At 45.9% G+C, this 26,288-nt stretch overlaps 1 protein-coding gene across 4 annotated transcripts in view; it reads left to right on the top strand.

Annotated features, from left to right (window-relative positions):
• PHKA1 (phosphorylase kinase regulatory subunit alpha 1) overlaps positions 1-26,288 on the top strand; it is a 234,468-nt gene that overhangs the window by 112,296 nt on the left and 95,884 nt on the right. For all 4 annotated transcript variants that reach the window (XM_075324056.1, XM_075324058.1, XM_075324055.1 and 1 more), the window contains exons 11-13: positions 468-590; positions 696-791; positions 874-981. In XM_075324056.1, the coding sequence (XP_075180171.1) occupies positions 468-590; positions 696-791; positions 874-981 (327 nt within the window). The remainder of the gene's footprint in view (positions 1-467; positions 591-695; positions 792-873; positions 982-26,288) is intronic.

Below are 26,288 nucleotides of genomic sequence, written 5' to 3'. Positions count from 1 at the left end.
TGAGGTCCTGCGCAGGCACACTTTGATCTGCCCTGAGCAGGGAAGGTCAAAGTATTGTAGTGCGCCTGTGCAGGACTGGTGAGTGTGTATTATGTAGGACGCGTTATGCACACTGGCTTCAGAAGGAAGACGAAGATGGCCGAAAGAGGAGGCGCCGGCACCGAAGAACGGATACGCCCATATGGCCTAACTCCACTGCAGCGTGACCGTTAGGTGAGTATTATAAAGTGTTTTCTATGTTCTACACAGCGGCCTTGGTTCTTATATACATAATGTTAGAATACTGTATATAAGAGCCCAGTGGTGGTGGCCGCAGCTTATATGCCGAAAAAACGGTGACAGGTTCCCTTTAACCTGAGAGGAAGAAGAAAACTGGTTCTGGTGAAGAGGGGTTAAAAATGCTTAATACTAGACATAGAGATGGTTCATAGACAAACTACTACTTTTTTTTTTCTTTTTAAAACCAGGACCCCACGAGGTTATATTATGAACCAGCAGAGCTGAAACTATTTGAGAACATTGAGTGTGAGTGGCCGCTCTTCTGGACGTATTTAATCCTTGATGGGATTTTTATTGGTAATAAGCAGCAGGTAAGGCATGAAAGTTTTAAGACACGATATATAGTAATGTATTTCTCAGATTCATATATACTACTCCATGTTTGCTCCTGCTTTACTTCCTTTCAATTCTAACAGGTACAGGAATATAGAGAAGCAATCGAAAGTGTTCTCATCAAGGGACCACATGGTGTCCACCTGGTTCCAGAATTATACAGTGTGCCTGAAAACAAGGTAAAGCATCTTACATATCAATGGACTAGTTATGGACTCTTAAGAGTTGACTTAAGAAACTGTCTCTTACTTTTACTTGTAGGTTGAGGAAGAGTATCAAAATCCTCACACAGTAGATCGCATACCATTGGGAAAATTGCCACATATGTGGGGACAATCACTCTATATTTTAGGCTGTCTTATGTGTGAGGTAAGTTAAGAACATCTGTATGTCTTGATTTTTTTTATCGCAACCGTATGCATGTGGATAAGACAATCCGATATACGCCTCAGGTGCAATATTGTTCACAGTACGAGCTTAGTGGAGGTGACTTTAGACTAACATGCCAACGTGTTTGGTTGTACAAAGGTCTTGGGCTTTTCTTGCACACTTACAATGAAGCCACTGGCTGCAGTTCTTGGTCCTTCCGGCTAGTAGCTTGCATGAACCTTGGGAAGAGAGCGGTTAGTGTCCACAGTAGAGAAAAACTAGACCCGATATTCTAAGTCACTTCAATAGCATGGAGTATGTTTATGCTTTTATTTGTGCAAAATACATATTTTGGAGACACAACTGAATCCTTCCTTTGTGGAAGATCCAACAAAAGACCGAGGGTGAAACAAATCCTGGGGAGTTTGGGAGGGTCAATTCGGTAATAATAAACAAACTGGTAAAAACCAAATCAATTGACTTACCCAGTAGAAAGACAAGGTTGTCCAATCCAAATGTCTTATGAATTAGCGGCCACTGTTTTCAGCACCACCGACCCAAGTAAATATCGATCCACAAACATTATCTGGCAAGGAATAAAGAAAGACCTAATCTTTAGAAACGCAGATAATAGGGGGTACTTTTTTTCAGTACTTAAAATGTTATGAAATGGAGGCTCGAAATATTGAGCAATATGTTAAAGGGAACCTGTAACCTAGAATATGAGTTCTGACCTATCAGCAGACGCATGTGTGCCCTAATTACACCTCCCTACCCATCCTTGTGTTGTAAAATTGTATAATATGAAAGTAATAAAAACGTTTTATTACAGTCATATTTTCTATGTAAATTAGAGAGCTTCTGCTCACAGGGGCGGCGCCTTGCCCTATGGACGGCTGCATACTTTCCGTGGTATCACGTGTGGGCGTGATACCATGGAGTCACATGAGCGACGTCTCCGTCGCTTATTCTATCCTGCGTGCATTGTGGCAGGCTTCTTTTCCGGGTGTTCACGCGCCGGCTTCAGACGCGCACTGCGCATCTGAAACTGACAAGGAGAAAACGGAAGAGAAGCCTGCCGCAATGGTGAATATAAACGCGCGCTGGATAGAATGAGCGACTGGGACGTCGCTCATGTGACTCCATGGTATCACGCCACAGGGGCGTGATACCACGGAAAGTATGCAGACATCCATAGGGCAAGGCGCCGCCCCTGTGAGCAGAAGCTCTCTAATTTACATATGAAAAATGAAGGTAATAAAACATTTTTTTATTACTTTCATATTATAAAATTTTACAACACAGGGATGGGTAGGAGGTGTAATTAGGGCACACATGCATCTGATGATAGGTCAGAACGCGTATTCTAGGTGACAGGTTCCCTTTAAGCCTTATATATTCCGAACAAATAATTGAGGATTGTTTGTGGAACTAGAAACATGCATCAGGAAATCAATAACAATGCAGCCAGAAAAAATATCCTGACAAAGGATGAAAATAACCCTTAATTTTCTCATCCGAATAAAACACATTTTTACCATTTACGAAAGATATATGGTACCGGTCAATAGTTTGGACGCATTTGTTAATGCAATTTTTCTTCATATTGTAATGTGGTTTTGCTACCTTTAGTCTGAATGTACAAAGTGACACATATGGAAACAAGGAGTAAAGAAACACGTATGAAGCAAACCATAATATTGATAAAACCTTGGATTCCACAAAGTACCCTCCTTTTACTCTGACAGCCTTACACCCTCTTAGCATTCCACCAGCAGCTTCATCAGGTAGTCACCTGGAATGACTTTCCTACAGCCTTGTAGGAGTTCTGCTGGGCACTTTTTAGCTGCTTTTCTTTCACCCACTAGTTCAACTCATTCCAAACCATCTCAATTCAATTGAGGTTGGGTGATTGTGGAGACCATGTTGTCGGACTCAGCCCTTCATCCTTTTTCTTCTTGGTCACATAGCCATTACATAGCCTGGAGGTGTGGTTTGGGTCTTTGTCCGGTTGCAGCATAAATAATGGTCCTAACCAAGTGCAAAGCAGATGGAATGGTCAATTGTTTGGTAGAATGTTGTAGCCATGCAGGGTAAGTGTGGCACCCCAGTGGTCCGGTTACCACAGTAAAATTGCCCTCCTCACAGGGGTGATGCTATGCCTGGAAGCAAGGGGGGGTATCCCAAGCTACGTACACAAGCACCCAAAACCTACTACTCTGGACTAGAAAGGGGAGCTTCCCTATGCATTCTGGCCTGGAGGAGGAGTTAGGAACACACACACACACACACAAAGTGAAACTAATCAGAACAAGTCAGGAGTGCAGAGAAGACTGTCGCTGGGAAGGAAGCTGCACAAAAGCTTCCTCAGGACCGAGCGCAGAGAACAAGGCAACGGAGCCCTAGGCTGTGTGGGTACTAAAGTCCCACCAACAGAATCCAAAGGGCAGAAGATTACAAGTCTCCTGGCCAACAGAGTGCCCGGGGCACAGCAGCATAATAGAGCCAGGAACTGTGACAAAAGAGCGGCACCAGTAAAGGACTTGCGCTGCCTGCCATACGGTTGAGAACCAGAACCTACACAAGGAAGAGCGTCTCAGCGTAGCTTCAAGCCGCAGGGACCCACACTTCACAGCGCAAGCAGGAAGGCCTACAACCCACCTGGCTAGGTGGATCCCCTCAAATGCTTCAAGGCTGATCGGACCTCCGTTACCTGCTGGACCAGTCTCCTGGGCATGTACCATCTACTACCAAGTAAAAGGTAAAGGAAACTACAGCCCTTGTGTTGTCCAGTTATTACCGGCGTCCTCAGTCCTGCACCCCAATTTTAAGTTCCTCCATCAATCACAGAGTACTACTCCCATCCGCCCTGGGGCCGAGCTCTACCTGTGGAGAGCTATATCAACCAATCTGCGTCACCATCTGCCCCAGAGTTCCCCATCCCGCAGAATCCGCTATTCGTGGCCGAGTACCACAGGTGGCGTCACAAACTACTACCTTGCTTTTAACTGACACCTCCGGGGTCACGGAGCCTGGCCTTGCCGCCACCGCAGCGTCCCAGGAACGGAGCCGCGGCCCGGTAACTAGTGCCCCACAGCCCTGGTGCGAGCGTGTCATAAGTGTGCCTTGAATTTTAATAAATCGTCAACAATATCACCAGCGAAGCACCACCACACCTTAATGTGTCACAGTAGCAGGACAAGTTCAGCAGAAAGTGCTACTGAAGTAGAAGTGTCAGTATTCCTTCCTTCCTCTCCAACAACAATGAAGTGGACAGGATAGAGAGCTGTGTGCTCCTGAAGACACCTGTTGAGAATACTCATAAATTAAACTTCCCTATTGGCTCTAGTCATAAAGACAAGCGGTGAATAAACCACAAAAAGACTGTTAGGCTACATGCGCACGTTGCAGTTTTTTCTGCACACAATCTGCACCCAAAACTGCACCTTGTCACAGAGAGCCTGGAAATGTAAAAAAACAAAAAAAAAAAGCTTGTAATGTAGGTGCGATTTTTTTTTTTTTCCGCAATTCTGCTGCGATTTTGTTAATGCGTTTTTTTGGTTTTTTTTAAAGCAGAAACGATATATTATAGGATAGGATAATGTATAGATGAGAAAAAATAGTACATATAGAATAGATAATAAGAAAGAATAGAAAGAAATAACAGACTAGCTCCATAGATGGAGCAATAGATGGCTTGCCAGCTGTTTGTTTGTTTTTTTTGGGGGGAGGGGTCTAGCTGTCTGCTGTACCTCGGCTGGTTATGAAAAATAGCCAAGGTACAGCCTTAAACCGCATCATGCTATAAAAAAACAGGGGTGTGCAAAGTAACGATGGGCAAATCTAATATTGCCCAAAGGAGCAGCACAATGCTCACATTCTAAGAAAAGGAGACACAATGGAACAGAATTTTAGCCTATGATACATAATAAATAAGGAAAACCATATGTGATGAATATAAAAAAAAAATACTGTTATGTGATAAAAAAATTTATATTGAACTGCAGCCAAAGTGGTTATACTGCGAAGCTGTCACGGGGCTGTAAAGATGGAACAGGGGCTTTTAGGCTGACCCTAAGACTTGGGACCCTGTGCTGTCCCTTATCTCGAAGGTAGACTTGATGGTAGCCAAGTTCAAGCCTCCAACGTGGCCTTGTCTCCTGTCCAAGCTCTGATACAAATTCAAAAGCAGGTTATAGAAATGTGGAAAATATTAACCCTTTGGCCATGGTTTTGTCAAATGTTAAAGTAACCGTCATTTTAATTACCAGTTTATAATCAAAAGTACACATGATATGAAATATCACAAAGTTCCTTATTATCTGAGAAACCTGACTGCAAAGTGCCCAGGTCCTGTGACTGCGTGACCAGCTCAAATCATCATCTTTCCACCACATTTTACAGTTAGAATGAGGTGTTTGTGTTGATAGGAAAGGCTTGATTTTTGCCAAACGTGGCCCAAGGTAATTGGGATAAAACATCACTACATTGGTCTTCTGTCCATAAAACATTGTTCCACTTTCTTTTTATTACTTGGCTTTCTCCTAGAAAATTTTCCAAACATAAACTATACTTATTCGATCTTTTTCTAATTATACTGTCATTAACTTGATCATTTAAAATGCTAAATGAGGCCTTTAGAGATCACTCCTCAGGGGTGGCTTTTAATCCATGAGAAATGAGCTTATTGAGATGACTTTAGGGATAGCTGGGAACCGGGACTCCTAAGCTGTCCCTCAAGCTAGGGAACCCTACACTATCCCTAACCTCAGGGATACTCCTAATGGTGGAGAGGCCTGAGCCTCCTTCCTGCCCTGCTCCTGACCAGTCCTGATCTAAGTCCTCCACCCACCAGGGAGGAGTGTGTTAAAACCACAGATAAAACAAAACTCTGTCACACGGTATGCACACACAGGATTAGACCATAAGAGATTCAGGAGGAAAACAAGAGCAATGAAGGAAGTACAAAACGGGGGTAAACTCCACAACTGCACCAAGCAATAAGCACAACTTTTACCAGAGAGAGTCTGGCACACCACACCTCAGAGATGAACAAGAATCACCTATAGCTCGAATATTAGACGGTTTCCAAGCGTATAAACAATCGGGGAGCAGAAGTGATGGGTCTCCTCACAACATATGATTAAAAGAGCAAGCAGACTAGTACACAGCTAGTTTAAAAGTGCGGTCTGACCGCTAGGAGAGCACTTTTTGCTCCACCCACACATCTCTTCCAGTGAAGATGAATCAGGAGCAGCAGCAAGCGCTGCAGCAGCAGCACCCCCCCAAAACCAGCTCAGCAGCTGAAGCCCCAACAGGAAGAGCGACATGGTAAAGGTGTCACCCGCTCTGACGGGCGGTACATGCAGAGTGCCAGCAGAACCAACCAGCAGAACCAACCAGCAGTCATGTCTCCAGCAAGATGGATCCGGGTAGGAAGACTGATTCCACTGCCTCCAAGAGGACATGTCACCTGACCTGATTTCTCCTTTTCTTCCGGAACATCAGCATATCCTTTGGTAGGTGATCTTCGTGAAAGTCGCTTATAAAGGATCCCTCTTTTTCCTATTGTGTTTTATTAGGGGAGGCCCAAGAAAAGTCTTATGATTACTAAGCACAGGGAGTGCGTCCTCTGTAAGGAAGGGTTACCCGGCACCTGGCGAAAGCGTCTCTGCCAGTCCTGTATCCAACGGACGATCTCTGAGGAAACCCTTGGCTTTGCCTCTGACCTGAGGGCCATCATTAAATCTGAGGTGAAGAGCTCCCTTAAATCCCTAGCCCATGGGGAAATGAAGAGGAGACTTGGTAATTCGTCGCCTCTTACAAGCAGATCAGACAGGTCAGAGGGGGAGTGCGAGACCTCAGACTCCTGCCATTCATCATCTTTTTCTGACATTGATACAAAGGGGCGCCACTGCTTCCCTCTAGAAAATACGGATAAGCTGGTTAGAACCGCAGGACTACAATGGGCATGGTGGCGGAAAAACCCCACAAGACTGTAGAGGACGTCATGTTTGGGGGTGTCGATCAAAAGAATCGTCAAGTCTTCCCGATTTAATGATAAAATCAATTCCCCTATCACGTCCGAGTGGAAGAAGCTGGAGAAACAAGGCTCTCTCCCATCATCCTTCAAGAGAAGATATCCCTTTGACGAATCCGCCACAACATCGTGGAGTACAGACCCAAAGCTGGATGTCGATATTTCACAGGCGTCCAAAAAATCCACCTTGCTGTTTAAGGATTTAGGAATATTGAAGTATCTGATGGATAAGAGAGCGGATACCTTCCTAAGGGGGACCTGGGAAACATCAGCAGGGGCCTTGAGACTGGCAATTGCAGCAACATATTCAGCCAGATCCTTATTGATTTGGCTAGATCACCTAGAAGAGCAGCTTCGGAACAGGGTAGCCAGGGAGGATGTTCTGAAGTGGAGGTTCTGGACCTGGTAAAGAAATCAGTCCTTCTGGAGGTTCTGGTGCAGGAACAGGGGAGGGGATATTACTCTCCTCTCTTCTTAGTAAGAAAACCAGACTGGTCTTTCCGGACCATAATAAACCTGAAGGGCTCTATTTTGACGGTTTCTGATTTTTTGTGCACAATCAGGTCAACAGTACAAATTCTTTTCCAAAGATGTTATATGGCCGTCCTAGATTTGAAGGACGCATATTCTGACGTGCTTATACACAGAATTTTAAAAATATCTCCGAGTGGCCTTATATTTCGAGGGAACGATTAGACACTTTCAGTACAGAGCTCTCCCCTTCGGGTTGTCAGCAGCTCCATGAATCTTCATCAAACTAATAGCAAAAGCTTCCAGTAGCCGTTGTTTCAGATGCTGCACATCTTGTATCTTCACAGCATAGACCTTCAGATGACCCCAAAGATAAGTCTAAGGGGGTCAGATCGGGAGACTTTGGTGGCCATTCAACTGCCCCACGATGACCAATCCACTTTCCAGGACACTGCTAATGTAGGAATGCTCGGAATTGACACCCATAATGGTTCTGTAGGCTACACAAACATGGGTAAGACTGCTGACTTGACAGATGTCCAGAAGGCAGTCATTGACACTCCACAAGGAGGGTAAGCCACAAAAGATCATTGCTAAAGAAGCTGGCTGTTTAGATTGCTGTATCCAAGCAGATTAATGGAAAGTTGAGTGGAAGGAAAAAGTGTGGTAGAAAAAGGTGCACAAGCAACCGGGATAACTGCAGCCTTGATGGGGTTGTTAAGAAAAGACTATTCAAAAATTTGGGGGAGATTCACAAGGAGTGGACGCTGCTGGAGTCAGTGCTTCTTGAGCCACCACACACAGACGTATCCAGGACATGTGATTATTCTCAAAATAAGATCCCAGTCAATACATATACTTGTGTGAGTGATTCTCAGGGAAAAATATTATCTTTCACCTTATCGCATACATGTATAGGTTTCCCCACTATATACCGTATTTATCGGATTATGAGACGCACTATTCCTCCCAAAGCTTTGAGAGCAAAATGAGGGGTGTGTCTTAACATCCGAATGTAGCTTACCGGGAGGTGGAGAATGGGCGCTGTGCTGGCTGCGGTGGGCCCTGTGTGGATCAGGACGGTGCGGCAGGTGAGAAGCTCTGTCGGTGGTGCGGTGCTTTGCTGGCTGCGGCAGGCGAGATGCTCTGTCAGCGTTGCGGGGCTGTGCTTGCTTTGGTGGGCACTGTGTGGAACAAGGTAATGCCGGGGTGAGATGCTCTGTCGGCGGTGCGATCTTCAAAGACTGCCGCCAGTAGTCGTCGCGTGTGTAGATGGAGCACTCGGGTTGTCGTTGAGCCGAGAGCTCAATCTGCGCATGCACAGATTCAGGGCGGCATTATTTGAAGATCGCACCGCCGACAGAGCATCTCACTCCACATTGCCTTGCTCCACACAAGCAGCACGGCCCCCTCTGCAGCCAGTGCAGCCAGCATTGCCCTACTCCAGCACCCCCCCTCCCTCCTGTGACCCCCGCTCCACCACTGCTGTCGCTCCCCCCCCCTCCAGTAAGACACCTCCCGAGGATAAGATGGACCCCATTTTTTTTGTTTTTTTGTAACCTTTTTTTATCTCTATTTGGGGTGTGTCTTTATAATCCGGTGCATCTTATAAAACACAAAATACAGTAAGCAGCCTGAACAACCGAAAAACGTGTTTAAATAGTCCTAAATTATTTTCACTATGCCAATTAGACTTGGGAAGCTTTCTGAAGAGATCCTCACATCGCATCACATTGCATTGTCCTGATGGAAAAAACAGTCCTCCGAGTTGGGGAACTGTTTTTCCACGAAAACCTTGTATGCGGCTTGATTCATACGTCCTTTGCAAAGTTTAATCTGCCCAATTCCAGCCTTGCTGAAGCATCCCCAGATCATAACCGATCCTCCACCAAATTTCACAGAGGGTGCAGGACACACTGGCTTGTACGCCTCTCCAGGTCTCCATCTAACCATTAGATGACTAGGTGTTGAGCAAAACTGAAAATTAGACTCATCAGAAAAAATTACCTTACTCTAGAAATTGGGCAGGTTAAACTTTGCAAAGGACATCTGAATCAAGCTGCATACAAGGTTATCCTAGAAAAACAGTTGCATCCTTCTGCTCAGGCAATGTCCCCCAACTCTGAGGACTGTTTTTTCCAGCAGGACAATGCGCCATCGCACACAGCTAGGTCAATCAATATGTGGATGAAGGAACACCACATCAAAACCCTGGCATGGCTAGCCCAATCTCCAGACCTGAACCCAATTGAAAACCTCTGGAATGTAATCAAGAGGAAGATGGATGGTCACAAGCCATCAAACAAAGAAGGAACTGCTTAAATTTTTGCACCAGGAGTGGTATAAGGTCACCCAATAGCAGTGTGAAAGACTCGTGGAAAACATGCCAAGACGCATGAAAGCTGTGATTAAACATCATGGTTATTCCACAAAATATTGATTTCTGAACTCTTTCTGAGTTAAAACATTATTAGTATTGTTGTTTCTAAATGATTATGAACTTGTTTTCTTTGGATTATTTGAGATCTGAAAGCAATGCATTGTTTTGTTATTTTGACTATTTCTCATTTTCAGAAAATAAATACAAAATTTATTGCTTGGAAATTCGGACACGTTGTCAGTAGTTTATAGAATTAAAAGAGCAATTTACATTTTACTCAAAAATATACCTATGAAGAGAAAAATCAGAAAGACTGACAATTTTGCAGTGGTCACTTAATTTTTACCAGAGCTGTATATACTGCAGTCTCAGCCTCCAATAATGTATATACTGCAGTCTCAGCCCCTTATATTGTGTATATACTACAGTCTCAGCCTCCAATAATGTATATACCGTCTCTAACTCCTATATAATGTATCTACAGCAGTCTGTATCTCTTATGTGCTGTATACAGTGTGTCCACCCATATCCTGTCCACTTGAGAACGGCGGCAGCTCCAGGCATAGAAGTGGTGTCTAGGTATAGTAAAGTATCCATACGCTACGCAATGAAACCACCGATATCCCCACCTGGTGGAAAACAACGGAGTTAGCATTTTTATCTCAAACGGAACGAGGTAGAGAAAAAAAGTGAATTTTATAAATTGTAGGGCATCATCAATTCAATACGAATCGACACCTTGCATACATAAATGTTATGATATAAAACCCATGACCCCCCCCCCAAAACATTGAATGCTGGTCACGCATATGGTGCTTATTTAACTTTGATGCTCAATGTGGCTACCGTCAGCTGCAATACACATCTGGACTCTGGACAGCATACTGTATCTTGCTGCACGTTGTGCGATATGGTAGGTGACACGTTTGCACAAGCATCTGTTATGCATCGTCGTAGGTCCTGCAATGTTGGTGGAGGGGTCGCATACACCTGCTGTTTGATGTGACCTCACAGAAAGAAGTCAAATGGGGTCAGGTCAGGTGAGCGTGGAGGCCACTCCACACAGCCACCATACCCAATGACTTGTAGGAAGGTCTCTGAGGTATCACTTCACGTCCGCAGCCTTATGAGTTTTACACTTTCTAATCATAGCATTTCTGTATGCAAGGTGTCGATTCGTATTGAATTGATGATGCCCTATAACTTTGTAATTCACTTTTTTTTCTCTAGCTCATTCTGTTTTCGGGAAAATGCTAACTCCGTTGTATTCCACCAGGTGGCGCTATAGGTGGTTTCATTGCGTAACGCATGGATACTTTACTATACCTAGACACCACTTCTATGCCTATAGCTGCCGCCGTTTTCAAGTTAATGGCAGTAGACAGGATATGGGTGGACACACTGTATACAGTAGCCTCAGTGTCTCATTTATGATTTGTATACCGCAGCCTCATTGTAGCCTACCTGATGTATACAACTTAATAAAGTGTATAGTATGGTGCGGTGTTTATATAGTATATATGATGTGGAGTTGTGTGCATATATATTATGGTGCGGTGTGTGTATATATAATATGTAATCCACACTATTTACACTGGCACATCTCTAGATTATATAGGATATACACAGCTCCACTCTATATTCCTTAAAGGCAACCTGTCAGGTTCCTTATGCTATCCAAGCCATCAGCATTCACATTTGGATATCAAAATGCCCTTCCTAAGCAACTATGTATAACCTGAACTAGTAGAAGGGGCGTTGTTTCCCCACACTAGGGCCACCTCTTTTCATGTTATTATGCCCCGGTGGGTGTTATTACATGATTTCCATGAGCTGACGTAATAGCCAGCTCCTGGAAATCTTGCGCATGCGCGCAGTGCATTTCATCAGCGTCTGTTTGCTTCTGAAGCAGAGTATATACGTCCCAGCTTCAGAGAGGCGCACTGCACTCGATCCAATTATGCGCAGTGCGCCTTTCTGAAGTTTGGATGCGTACAGCCAATATAGAAGTAGAAGGAACAGTTCAGCTCACCACAATAAAAGGAGACTTTCTGGCAGTTCGGTACAAGGACAAATAACAGGCCGGCTCTGGATTAAACAAGCCAAAAAGAGTAGAGCCAGCATCCACAGGGAATATTAAAAAGCTTTGCTTTATTCTGCAAAAAAATACATTAAAACACAGACACTGTCTGGTCTATGCATTTCAAAATAATGTGGAGGGGGGTTAATCAAGTGATGAAACAGGGTGTTTTTTGTCTTTTATTCCAAACAAAGGATTTTTTCGGTGTTTGTGTATACTTTCACTTAGAGTTGTGATGGGGGGGGTCTCATAGACACCTGTGCCATCGCTAATCTACGACTTAGTGGCTGCTGTGGGCTGCCATTAACTCCTTTATTACCCCGATTGCCACCACACCAGGATAAACGGGAAGTGCTGGCTAAAGGATGCGAAAATCCTGGGTGGCTGCAGATTACTATTTTTAGTCTGAGGGGTGGCGATTAACTATGGCCCTCCCCAGTCTGAGAATAGCAGCCCCCAACTGTCGGGCTTTATCTTGGCTGGGTAAAAGGCTAACAAATGTAAATATGGATACTTTTATAAAGCTGATCCTAATACTTGGGTAAGTATATACTTGCAGTTATATATTTTATGCTGGAGTCACCAGATGATGTATAACGTAGTTTCGATTAAGAGGATCCCTTTAAAGAACACTGTTGATTTCACTTAACATAAGGAAAGAAAATGCACAAGTATTATTAGCCACATGTAAGAGGTAAATGTAGTAGGTATATAGAAGCAATATACAGGAGTTATATTCCTGTAAGGAGATATATATACCTAGGTTCTGATTGTGGTCGTTTATTCTGCTGGAGTCACAGTAATATGTGAAATGTAATACAAATTTGAAAAATAGATGTGTGTATCCCTTTAATTGCACTTGTCGTGTCTGTATTTATCATTGGGAGTAGATGAAGCAAAGGTTAATAATGTAGTAATGGTAATACAATAGTGTAGCTAATTTAAAAGCATCTAATGTAGCTACATATCAGGTCACTTATTAGGTATAGGTCCCAATGGAGGTAAGGTCCTGTAGTGGCTCACAGTGGTCAGGGGTATGTGACAAAGTCCAGGTGGTCACGATAAAGGGTAATCCTATTAGAGGATAATGGTGGTAATCTAATTAGTAATCCTTAAGGTCCAGTCACACTAAGGGGTGCTTCACACACAGCGAGCTCGCTGCCGAGATCGCTGCTGAGTCACGCTTTTTGTGACGCAGCAGTGACCTCATTAGCGATCTCGCTGTGTGTGACACTGAGCAGCGATCTGGCCCCTGCTGCGAGATCGCTGCTCGTTACACACACAGCCCTGGTTCGTTTTCTTCAAAGCCGCTCTCCCGCTGTGACACACAGATCGCTGTGTGTGACAGCGAGAGAGCGACAAATGAAGCGAGCAGGGAGCAGGAGCCGGCGTCTGACAGCTGAGGTAAGCTTGTAACCAAGATAAACATCGGGTAACCAAGGTGGTTACCCGATATTTACCTTAGTTACCAGCCTCTGCAGCTCTCACGCTGCCTGTGCTGCCGGCTCCGGCTCTCTGCACATGTAGCTGCTGTACACATCGGGTTAATTAACCCGATGTGTACAGCAGCTAGGAGAGCAAGGAGCCAGCGCTAAGCAGTGTGCGCGGCTCCCTGCTCTCTGCACATGTAGCTGCATTACACATCGGGTTAATTAACCCGATGTGTACAGCAGCTAGGAGAGCAAGGAGCCAGCGCTCAGTGTGCGCGGCTCCCTGCTCTCTGCACACAGCGCTGGTAACTAATGTAAACATCGGGTAACCAAACCCGATGTTTACCTTAGTTACCAGTCTCTGCAGCTTCCAGTCGGCGGCTCCGTGCAAGCGCAGCGTCGCTTGCACGTCGCTGCTGGCTGGGGGCTGTTCAGTGGTCGCTGGTGAGATCTGCCTCTTTGACAGCTCACCAGCGACCATGTAGCGATGCAGCAGCGATCCTGACCAGGTCAGATCGCTGGTCGGATCGCTGCTGCATCGCTAAGTGTGAAGGTACCCTAAGCAACTTACCAGCGATCCCAACAACGATAGGGATCGCTGGTAAGTTGCTAGGAGGTTGCTGGTGAGATGTCACACTGCGACACTCCAGCGATCCCACCAGCAACCTGACCTGGCAGGGATCGCAGGAGCGTCGCTACACAAGTTGCTGGTGAGCTCACCAGCAACCAGTGACAAGCCTCCAGCGCCGCGTGGAAGATGCTGCGCTTGGTAACTAAGGTAAATATCGGGTAACCAACCCGATATTTACCTTGGTTACCACCGAACGCAGCTACACGTGCAGAGAGCAGGGAGCAGCGCACACTGAGCGCTGGCTCCTTGCTCTCCTAGTTACAGCACACATCGGGTTAATTAACCCGATGTGTGCTGCAGCTACATGTGCACAGAGCAGGAGCCGGCACTGACAGTGAGAGCGGCGGAGGCTGGTAACAAAGGTAAAGATCGGGTAACCAAGGACAGGGCTTCTTGGTTACCCGATGTTTACTGTGGTTACCAGCCTCCGCAGAAGCCGGCTCCTGCTGCCTGCACATTTAGTTGTTGCTGTCTCGCTGACACACACAGCGATCTGTGCTTCACAGCGGGACAGCAACAACTAAAAAATGGCCCAGGACATTCAGCAACAACCAACGACCTCACAGCAGGGGCCAGGTTGTTGCTGGATGTCACACACAGCAACATCGCTAGCAACGTCACAAAAGTTGTTCGTTAGCAGCGATGTTGCTAGCGATGTCGCTTAGTGTGACGGGGCCTTTACCAGTGTGGAGGACGGTACCATCTTTGGAGTTAGGCATGTGGCTCAAGTGTTATCTGTGGTGATATCTAATGGAGCGCCGCGCTTTTATGGTCTATGCCCTGATAGATTTATTACCTGCTTCCACCGTGTGGAACGCAGGTCCGGGGTTTGGAACGCAAGGTCTGCGCATGCGGTGTTGTATACTACATGCATGACCTCTTCCTCATTAGGATATATTCACATAATTTTATAAAGAGGATTTCTAAGTGAATTTTGCTTCAATTCCACACACAGAAATTGCTCTAAATGCTTTTTGAACAAACCTCTAATTGCTTTAATGGGAAATGCCCAAAATAGCGTATGAAAGGCAGCCCCATGTGCAGTATCGTAGCTGTTTCCCATTAAAATCCTGCAGAAGCGAATTTGAGGCGGTTTTGATGTGGATTTCAGTGCAAAATCTACTTCTAAATCCTCGTAACCAAAATAGTAAGAAACAAATATACTCTGTTCACTGTTGTCTCAGACAATGAAGGTTTACAGTACACTCAATATGCTCCAAATATCATATAACATACTCCTTTTGTTAGGCCCTTGGGATTGGTGTGACAGTGTTGCAGGAACCAATATATACGAGGGGCTGCTAAGTCTTTGGCTTTGTGATCTTTTTTTTTGTTTCTATGGTAACGAATGTTACATCACATGAAACCCTTATGTGTCTAATATATGTTTCAAAATGTTGTGTTTGTTGCTTATGGCAACAGTGATCTACGCACGCGGGAAAGTAAAATGGCGGAGTCTAATGCGATATTCACAACAACTGAGAGCAGAGGAGTGATAAAATTCTTGTTTTTGGAAGGAAAGTCCATGAAGGATATTCATGGTGATATGTCGCAGACATTGGGGGATCAATGTCCTTCATATTCACAGTAAAGAACTGGGTTGCCAAATTTAAACCTTCCACTTCAGCACCAATGATGAGGAACGTCCTGGACGGCTGAGAGTGGTGGTTGTTCCAGAGATCATCGATTCTGTGCAGAACCTCATACTGGAGAATCCACGAATTTCAGCTAAAGCAATACCAGACATCATGGGGATTTCCCGTGAACGTGTTTGTGTCATCATTCATGAACATTTGTACATGAGGACGAGTGGGTCCCCAAATGTTTGACCACAGATCAGAGAAGTATGTGAGTGAAAACTTCCCAGTCCATTTGTCACCGTTTCCGGACTAATAACTTCCTGGATCCACTGGTCAGTATGGATGAGACCTGGATTTATTTGTATGACCCTAAAAACAAGGAGCAGTCAAGAGTGGAGGCACAGTGGTTCTCCTCGTCCAAAGAGGTTCAGGGTGCAAAAATCGGCCACGAAAGGTGATTGCGTCTGTGTTCTGGGATAAGGAGGGCGTGCTGCTAGTGGACTACCTTCAAAAGAGTTCCACAATCAATGAAAGGTGTTACATTGAACTTTTGGACCAATTGAAGGCAGCTCTGAAGGCCAAAAGGCGCGGCAAGCTGTCCAAAGGAAGTTTGTTCCTGCAAGACAACGCCTCCGCTCATACTGCACAAGCGACCACGGCAAAACTGGCAGAGCTGCGCTGCGCTTCCAGCTGGTTGACCACCCACCATATTCACCAGATCTAGCTCCCTCCGGCTATCATTTGTTTCCAAACCTGCAGAAACACCTCAAGGGTACCAAATTTCACAACATTTCTGATGCCATGGCTGCTAAGGATGCCTGGTTTGAGGCACAACTGAAATCTTTCTTTTTGCTAGGCTTACAGAACTTGGAATACCGATGTAAGAAGTGTGTTGACATCAGTATGTTGGGTAAATGTAATATTTCATCATCATATCTTGTTTTTTTCTGGTAAAGCCAAAGACTTAAGGGTGCTTTACATGCTGCGACATCGCTAGTGATGTTGCAAGTGATAGCACCCGCCCCCGTCATTCGTGCGACATTTGGTGATTGCTGCTGTAGCGAACAATATCGCTACGGCAGCGTCACACGCACATACCTGTTCAGCGACGTTGCTGTGACCGCCGAACACTCCCTCCTTCAAGGGGGAGGTGCGTTCGGCTCACTAAGCGGCTGCCTAATAGCAGAGGAGGTGCGGAGATGAGCGGCCGGAACATGCCGCCCACCTCCTTCCTTCCTCATTGCCGGTGGACGCAGGTAAGGAGATGTTCGTCGTTCCTGCGGTGTCACACATAGCGATGTGTGATGCCGCAGGTCCGATGAACAACCAGCGGCATGCACCACCAACGATGATCTGAAAAGGAGCGACGTGTTAACGATCAACGATTTTTGATGTTTTTGCGATCGTTGATCGTCGCTCCTAGGTGTCACACGCTGCGGTGTCGCTAACGACGCTGGATGTGCGTCACAAACACCGTAACCCCGACGATATATAGTTAGCGATGTCGCAGCGTGTAAAGCACCCTTTAGGCTACTTTCACACTTGCGTTCGTCGCAATCTGCCGCTATGGAAAATAGCGTAAGCTGTTAACGGCTTGTGCTGTTTCCCATAGACTTGTATTGACGACACACTGTGATGAAAGTGTCTGCGTTGCATCCGCTGGCCGATGCGGAGTTGTTATTTTGACTGAGCGCCGGGCAGATGGAACGCAGCATTTGACATTTTTTGTTGCTGTAAAAACACGCACTCCGCAGGATTCCGTTGGGATCCGTTATGAGGCATAATGAATGTCTATGGTGCTGTATTCCGTCGCCATGAGTTTGATGACTGATTACAGTGCAGGATTCCGTCACGTTCTACTGAGCATGTCCAACATAACGTTCTAAATAGTTTAAAAGCACTCCTGGTCTCTCTTTGTCTCTCTGTCGGTCGGTATCTCTCTCTCTCTTTCTCGGTCGGCCTCCCTCCCTCTCTCTCGGTCGGTCTCTCTCTGTCTCGATCTCTCTCTGTTGGTCTATCTCTCTCTCTCTCTGTCAATGTCTGTCTGTCTCTCTGTCTCTCTCTCTCTGTGTGTGTGTCTCTCTCCCTCTCTCTGTCTGTGTGTCTGTCTCTCTGTCTCTGTCTCTCTCTCTCTCTCATACTCACTGATCACCGGTGCGACGCTGCACAGCTGTCTGGCGGCTTCTCCTGGTTTTGAAAATGCCGCCAACTCATTATTCCATCTCGTATTCCTTGCTTCCCCCGCCCACCAGCGCCTATGATTGGTTGTAGTCAGACCCGCCCCACGCTGAGTGACAGCTGTCTTACTGCAACCAATCACAAATCTATATCGTGCAGTACAATAAATAAAAAAGAAAAACAGCATGCGGTTCCCCCTTAATTTTGATACCAGCCAAGATAAAGCCATACGGCTGAAGTCTGGTATTCAGGATGGGCAGCCCCACGTTATGGGGAGCCCCCCAGCCTAAACATATCAGCCAGCAGCCGCCCGGAATTCCCGCATCCATGAGATGCGACAGTCCCGGGACTCCACCCAGCTCATCCAGAATTGCCCTGGTGCGGTGGCAATCGGGGTAATAATGAGTTAATGGCAGCCCAAAGCTGCCACTAAGTCCTAGGTTAATTATGGCAGGCGTCTGAGACACTCACAATGATTAACCTATAAGTGAAAGTAAATAAACACACCCGAAAAAAAGCCTTTATTTGGACTAAAAGGCTATGTCCGCACATTGCTTTTTACCTGATTTTTTGCTGCTTTTTCAACTGCAGCGTTTAATGCCAAAATGGATGTGTTCTGCTTTTCAAGCATAGTCTATGGGAATTTGGGTTTCTTGTCCGCACTATGCTGTTCAAAATGCTGCCTTTTTGGGGCAGAAATTTTGGCAAAAACTCTGCTTTTCAAAGTAACATGTCAATTGGTTTTGCCATTTGCGTTTTGAACTGCAAAGCAGAGTTTTTGCCCAAATTTCTGCCACAAAAAGGCAGCATTTTGAACAGCATAGTGCGCATAAGAAACCCAAATTCCCATAGACTATGCTTGAAAAGCAGAACACATCCATTTTGGCATTAAACGCTGCAGTTGAAAAAGCAGCAAAAAAGCAGGTAAAAAGCAAAGTGCAGACATAGCCAAAGACCAAAATACACCCTCTTTCACCACTTTATTAAAATCCTCAATTACCCCTCCAGGTCCGACGTAATCCACAGAGGTGTGCAAAAAATAGATGTGGTTCTGCACCACCGCTGTACATCCTGTTTACAGTCCTGGGGAGGAGTGTATTAGAAGCAGTATTCCCTTAGCAAGGCTCCGGTTCTGGGTGCTCGCTGATGAAGCTCGCCCGTGGAAGCGTGTTTAACACGAAATTGCCGTCGTCCGTAAGGGATCCTGCACCCGGTTCCTTCACTGCCTTTTTAATATGCACCGCTTAATTTAATAAAAAAAAGCAGGGCTGTGGAGTTGGTAAGCAAAACCTGCAACTCCGACTCCTCAATTTCCCTTACACCGACTCAGACTCCACGACTCTGACTCTGACTCCCACATATATTATAGTTAAGTGAAAAATTTAGTGCAGTACATTTTTATAGAAATAAAACAAAACTTTGCATAAATTAATAGTACAGATGACAAATATAAAGTTTGTAAAATGTCATTAGATAGCTTTACTTTGAATTTCCAATCTCAGGCTTTTCTTAGACACATTTAGTGAGCTGTACCTATCAGTCTATGAAGAGGGGAGGAGGGAGGGAGCAAGTTTGTTGTGTATCATACTCCAGGAACAAAGAAACTGATAAGAGAGCTAATAACTTGATGTTTTAGCTTCTATACAGGTCCTCATCAATCCTGTTGCTGTATTTTCCCTGTATATTGTATGTATATTGTATAGAAGCTATCCTCCCAAAAGTATGTAGCGCCCCTGAAACCATCAGGGTGCTACAAGGTTCTGCATCCCCGCAAGGATGCAGGGCCTACCCCCTCGGCCCCGGAATACCAGCGTCAGTAACATCAAAACCCCAGGTAATCCCAGTTTTCCCCCAAACCATTCCCCATACAATGGTGCAAAGCTAGGGTCGGGCCAATGGATGGCCGCCTAGAGATGGAGCCACTCCAGTCCACTAGTTTACCAGGTGGGAGGGGCGGACTGTGGACAGTGACAGCAGAGTCGAGTGTGATGGAGAGTGAAGGTGGACGTGAAGGCACGAGCTGTCCCAGGTTGACGATAACCTGGTACCCAGGAGAGTAGTTGCTGGTGGAGCCGGTTGAGTAATCCCAGAACTATGCACTGATGAGGTACAGGACCCTAGGACAGGAAAGAGCTCCACACCGACCTGTCAACACCTGCACAGCGAGGGAACCATCAAGGACCTCGCTGACCCCTAAAAATCAGAACCCTCAGTAGCAAAGGGAGAACCGGGGACAGGACCAGAGACTCCAACCCCACAGGGTTCACGCTACTGTCAGGCGGACAGAAGTGGACAAACCACCGGACGGGGACCACCAGTTGTTCTACACATTGGGGACCCATTTATCAGAGAACAGGTGCAGGGGAAGAAGGTACAAGAGTACTGGCACTGGGACGAAGGGAAACTGGAGGTGAAACCAGCCGGCCTCGGGTATCCAGCTACTACCAACCAGCAGTGAGTAAAGACCAGTTACCAGTTGCACTAAATCCCTGTGTGGACTACATTGTTCCTCCGGCCGTTATATCACCCATCCTCTGGGGCCTGGCCCTGCTTGCGGAGGGCCTACCATCCAGGCTGCAATTAACACCAGCCCCAGTACAGACATTCTGCAGCTGTGGCTCCACATATGTAGCCGCAACACCACAAGTGGCGTCACGTATAAACATTAACCTAAATCCCATGTAAATATATCCCCCTTTTCAAAAAGCATCTAGAGCACGGAACCGGGCAACGGCCACCAAAGTTACATTCCCCAATTGCAAACCGCCCGGAACCAAGTACTCCATATCCCTGGGCAACACAAGTACATGAGCTCAAAGAAAAAACAAACACTCATCAAGCATACAGAGGACATACAGTATACCGGACTATTGATTTATGCACAGTTTATTGAAAGTTTAAATCTGCTTTAACCCTGCTGTACTGTTCGGGTCAATATGACCCGAAATGATTTTTGAGACCCTGCAGATTTTTTTTAATGAGGATTTGAAACTAGTGGTTCCTTGACTTCTCCTCATTTGTGGAGCTCTACATTTTTTTTTTTTTTTTTGTTTTTTTTTGTTTACTTTTTGCTACACGCTGATTGTTACACTTGTACTGTTCGGGTCAATATGACCCGATAGCATTTTATACTGTTCTACAGGTCTCTGATTATTTCTGACTGCAAAAGTTATGTTTTTTTATGTGTACTTCATCTCAAAATGGTGTATACAGGAAAAACCCCTGATGAAATACCTGAAAAAAATCATGGTATGCGTGTTGTTCTAGATTTGACTCATGGACTAAAAGGACAAAATGTCACATGTGACAACTTTTTTACATCCTATCAACTAGGCCAGATGTTGAAGAAAAAACAACTTACCATGCTGGGTACTATGAGAAAAAACAAACCTGAACTACCGCAAGGTATCCTTAGCAAGAGAGAGGTGTACAGTTTTACTTTTTATTTTTCTGGAAATACAACTGTTGTTTCTTATGTTTTAAAAAAAAACCAAACAGGTAATTCTAATGAGCACAATGCACCATGACAATGCCGTAAGTGATAGAGAAGACAGAAAACCTGACAATATTTGGATTATAATGCCACAAAGGGAGCAGTTGATACTTTAGACCAAGCAATATCAACATATACATGCAAACGCAAAACCAATCGGTGGCCAATGATTTTTTTTTATAACATACTGGACGTTTCTGCATACAATGCATTTGTCTTATGGAGAGAAATCGACCCCGATTGGAACCGGAATAAGCTGCATAAAAGAAGATTATTTCTTGAGGAATTGGGAAAATCCCTGGTGAGGCCATATATTGGGAGCAGAAAAGTGACCCCCAGAAGTGATGGAGCAACAGCCATTGTAAAAAGTGTCCGGCATGCTCAAGAAAGAGAGTCCACATCCACGGCCTCCACCAGCACAGCTACCGGCAAAAAAAGGAAGAGATGTAGCTTCTGTCCATCTTCCTGTGACAATAAGGCTAGTTTCACACATCCGGATTTTTGCTCTGCGGCACAATACGGCGTTCTGCAGAAAAACCGCAACCGGCTTTTGTAACGCCGGTTGCGTTTTTTTTGCATAGACTTACATTAGTGTCGTATTGTGCCGCAGGGGCTTGCGTTCGGTCCGGTTTTTGCCGCATGCGGCAGATTTAGCCGATGCCGCGGCCGGATCGAACGTTCCCTGCAACGTTTTTTGCTCCGGCAAAAAACACCGCATCGCGCCGCATCCGGCCGCGGCGGCGCATTTTTCAATGCATACCTATGGAGGCCGGATGCGGCGCGATGCGGAAAAAAACGCATCCGGTCGCCGCATGCTTTTTTTTTCCACTGCGCATGCTCAGTAGCATGCTGCAACCGGAAAAAACCGGACGGGCCGCATGTAAAAACTTATGCAACGGATGCGGTGTTTTCGCCGCATCCGTTGCATAGTTTTCACAGCCGGATTGAGCCGCAGAGCTCAAACCGGATGTGTGAAAGTAGCCTTAGACTAATCTGACATGTGCTGGATGTTCAAAATATCTGTGTAAAGGACATGTATTTTTATTATTGTGTTTAGTGTAAAAACGCATGAACATGTTCAGTTTATTCTTTTTTCTTTCTAAAAAGGTTGAAGTTTTTATGATTTTTCATTTCTTGATTTATAAAATTTGTTTTCAAAAAGTTAAATTTCATGTTTTAGTAATAGTAATGTAAAGCTTCTTTATTATTTGTGTGCAGAATGTCAACAATCGAAGATAATTGCAAAAAGCCTGTGTAACCTTTTTACGAAAAAAAAAAAAATAATTAATTTTGAATTTAAATTTTTCATTTGTTTATGATCAACCATGTTCACATACAGTATTTCAATGAAAAAAGTATTCAAATAAAACAATTAGAGTAGCTAAAAATTAAGAATTAATAGGTTGGGTCATATTGACCCGGGAACAGTACAAGTGTATAGCAAATGCGAACAGAACAGCAGGGTTAAGAAGTAATGACCTTAATCTTGTTCTCCTGTTCACTCCAGCAATTCTGAGATGAGTGCAGCCTTCCTTCTTTCTGAGTGTGGTTACTTTTTACCCTTTCCTTATAGAGGAGGCACTTCACTGGTGCTCAAGTGCAGCACAGACTTACGTCAGCTAAGACAAAGCCTAGATCCTCAGGCTACATACATTCACACACAGCATTTTTGTGGATCTGTTTTTTGCAGTGAAATGCAGTGACACTGGCATCCCAGCAAAGGCAATGGGTTTCAAGACATGCCATTCAGACACAGCGTTTTGTGAGGATCCAGAATGATCATGTCAGTTTGTGGTGTTTTTCTAATCTGCTTTTGCTATTGAAAACATTAGCCATGAGCATAAAATCTTTCAGGTGATGCGTTTTTTTAAAAAGTTGATCTGCTTTTGTAGCTGAAAAACGTATCCTCAAAAAACACAGCAAAAACGCTGTGTGTGAATGTAGCCTTACATCAGGATTAGAACAGCCATTTATAGGACATTTCATAACTTTCCCAAATTCCTATGAAAAAATATTCAGCACATTCTGCATTGCACTACTGTCCCCAATTTATTATATATTTTAGGAGTCGGAGTCGGTGCATTTTATACCGACTCCACCAAAATGAACTCCCGACTCCACGGCTCCGACTTCACAGCCCTGAAAAAAAGAAAAGTTTTTTTTACCGGAGATTCAGTGTGCTACTAGACTTTTTTCTATATGGTTCCGTAATCCACAGAGGTCCCATGACGCGCTCAGCTCAGCTCTGCTACATGAAGCTGACAGGAGTGGCCGTAGAACACTGCCGCTCCGGTGAGCTCCACACAGCAACTGAAGTGAATTGCGCTGTCAGCGGTGACGTCACTGAGGTAGTGTGTGTGTGTGTTTGTGTGTGTGTGTGCTTATGATGGGGGCTGTAGTGCCTGCGTGTATGCGGTGAAGATGGGGGGCTGTAGTGCCTGCGTGTATGCGGTGGTGATGGGGGCTGTAGTGCCTGCGTGTATGCGGTGGTGATGGGGGCTGTAGTGCCTGCGTGTATGCGGTGATGATGGGGGCTGTAGTGCCTGCGTGTGTGCGGTGATGATGGGGGGCTGTAGTGCCTGCGTGTGTGCGGTGATGATGGGGGCTGTAGTGCCTGCGTGTATGCGGTGATGATGGGGGCTCTAGTGCCTGCGTGTATGCGGTGAAGATGGGGGCTGTAGTGCCTGCGTGTATGCGGTGGTGATGGGGGCTGTAGTGCCTGCGTGTATGCGGTGATGATGGGGGCTGTAGTGCCTGCGTGTATACGGTGATGATGGGGGCTGTAGTGCCTGCGTGTGTGCAGTGGTGATGGGGGCTGTAGTGCCTGCGTGTGTGCGGTGATGATGGGGGCTGTAGTGCCTGCGTGTGTGCGGTGATGATGGGGGCTGTAGTGCCTGCGTGTATGCGGTGATGATGGGGGCTTTAGTGCCTGCGTGTATGCGGTGGTGATGGGGGCTGTAGTGCCTGCGTGTGTGCGGTGGTGATGGGGGCTGTAGTGCCTGCGTGTATGCGGTGATGATTGGGGCTGTAGTGCCTGCGTGTATGCGGTGATGATGGGGGCTGTAGTGCCTGCGTGTATGCTGTGATGATGGGGGGCTGTAGTGCCTGCGTGTATGCGGTGGTGATGGGGGCTGTAGTGCCTGCGTGTATGCGGTGGTGATGGGGGCTGTAGTGCCTGCGTGTATGCGGTGGTGATGGGGGCTGTAGTGCCTGCGTGTGTGCGGTGATGATGGGGGCTGTAGTGCCTGCGTGTATGCGGTGATGATGGGGGCTTTAGTGCCTGCGTGTATGCGGTGGTGATGGGGGCTGTAGTGCCTGCGTGTGTGCGGTGGTGATGGGGGCTGTAGTGCCTGCGTGTATGCGGTGATGATTGGGGCTGTAGTGCCTGCGTGTATGCGGTGATGATGGGGGCTGTAGTGCCTGCGTGTATGCTGTGATGATGGGGGGCTGTAGTGCCTGCGTGTATGCGGTGGTGATGGGGGCTGTAGTGCCTGCGTGTATGCGGTGGTGATGGGGGCTGTAGTGCCTGCGTGTATGCGGTGGTGATGGGGGCTCTAGTGCCTGCGTGTATGCTGTGATGATGGGGGGCTGTAGTGCCTGCGTGTATGCGGTGATGATGGGGGCTCTAGTGCCTGCGTGTATGCGGTGGTGATGGGGGCTGTAGTGCCTGCGTGTATGCGGTGGTGATGGGGGCTGTAGTGCCTGCGTGTATGCGGTGGTGATGGGGGTTGTAGTGCCTGCGTGTATGCGGTGGTGATGGGGGCTGTAGTGCCTGCGTGTATGCGGTGGTGATGGGGGCTGTAGTGCCTATGTGTATGCGGTGGTGATGGGGGCTGTAGTGCCTGCGTGTATGCGGTGGTGATGGGGGCTGTAGTGCCTGCGTGTATGCGGTGATGATGGGGGCTGTAGTGCCTGCGTGTATGCGGTGATGATGGGGGCTGTAGTGCCTGCGTGTATGCGGTGATGATGGGGGCTGTAGTGCCTGCGTGTATGCGGTGGTGATGGGGGCTATAGTGCCTGCGTGTATGTGGTGGTGATGGGGGCTGTAGTGCCTGCGTGTATGCGGTGGTGATGGGGGCTGTAGTGCCTGCGTGTATGTGGTGGTGATGGGGGCTGTAGTGCCTGCGTGTATGTGGTGGTGATGGTTGCTCTGTCTCTCTCTCTTGGCTAAAGAAAACTAAAAGAATGCGACACGTTATTTCACAAGAATCCGTGGCCTTTATTATCACACTATTTACAACGCATTCGTCACATGCGTCACACAACACATTGTGACGGCTGCCTGCACAACGCAAGTGTGAAAGTAGCCTTATCAGTAACCCCTCGTATATATATTTTTTTCTATTGTCTCCTGATACACCCTCTAAATTCTATGATTTTTCGTATCTAGTTGGTACTATGTTAACTTATTTAAGTTTTTCTGTCATCTGTTTTGACTTGTTAAATCTCTGTGCTTGCATTAATATATCTTTAACTGAAAGAGGAGTCAGACTCCAAACACATTTTTTAACGAAAGTAGTGTGTGTGTGTGTGTATATATACAGTTAGGTCCAGAAATATTTGGACAGTGACACAATTTTCGCGAGTTGGGCTCTGCATGCCACCACATTGGATTTGAAATGAAACCTCTCCAACAAAATTCAAGTGCAGATTGTAACGTTTGATTTGAAGGTTTGAACAAAAATATCTGATAGAAATTGTAGGAATTGTACACATTTCTTTACAAACACTCCACATTTTAGGAGGTCAAAAGTAATTGGACAAATAAACCAAACCCAAACAAAATATTTTTATTTTCAATATTTTGTTGCGAATCCTTTGGAGGCAATCACTGCCTTAAGTCTGGAACCCATGGACATCACCAAACGCTGGGTTTCCTCCTTCTTAATGCTTTGCCAGGCCTTTACAGCCGCAGCCTTCAGGTCTTGCTTGTTTGTGGGTCTTTCCGTCTTAAGTCTGGATTTGAGCAAGTGAAATGCATGCTCAATTGGGTTAAGATCTGGTGATTGACTTGGCCATTGCAG

The sequence above is a fragment of the Anomaloglossus baeobatrachus genome, chromosome 9 (genome assembly GCF_048569485.1).
Source record: "Anomaloglossus baeobatrachus isolate aAnoBae1 chromosome 9, aAnoBae1.hap1, whole genome shotgun sequence".
NCBI lineage: Eukaryota > Metazoa > Chordata > Amphibia > Anura > Aromobatidae > Anomaloglossus > Anomaloglossus baeobatrachus.
The sequence above is the reverse complement of the archived record's forward strand: the minus strand, read 5'-3'. Positions and strand labels throughout refer to the sequence as shown.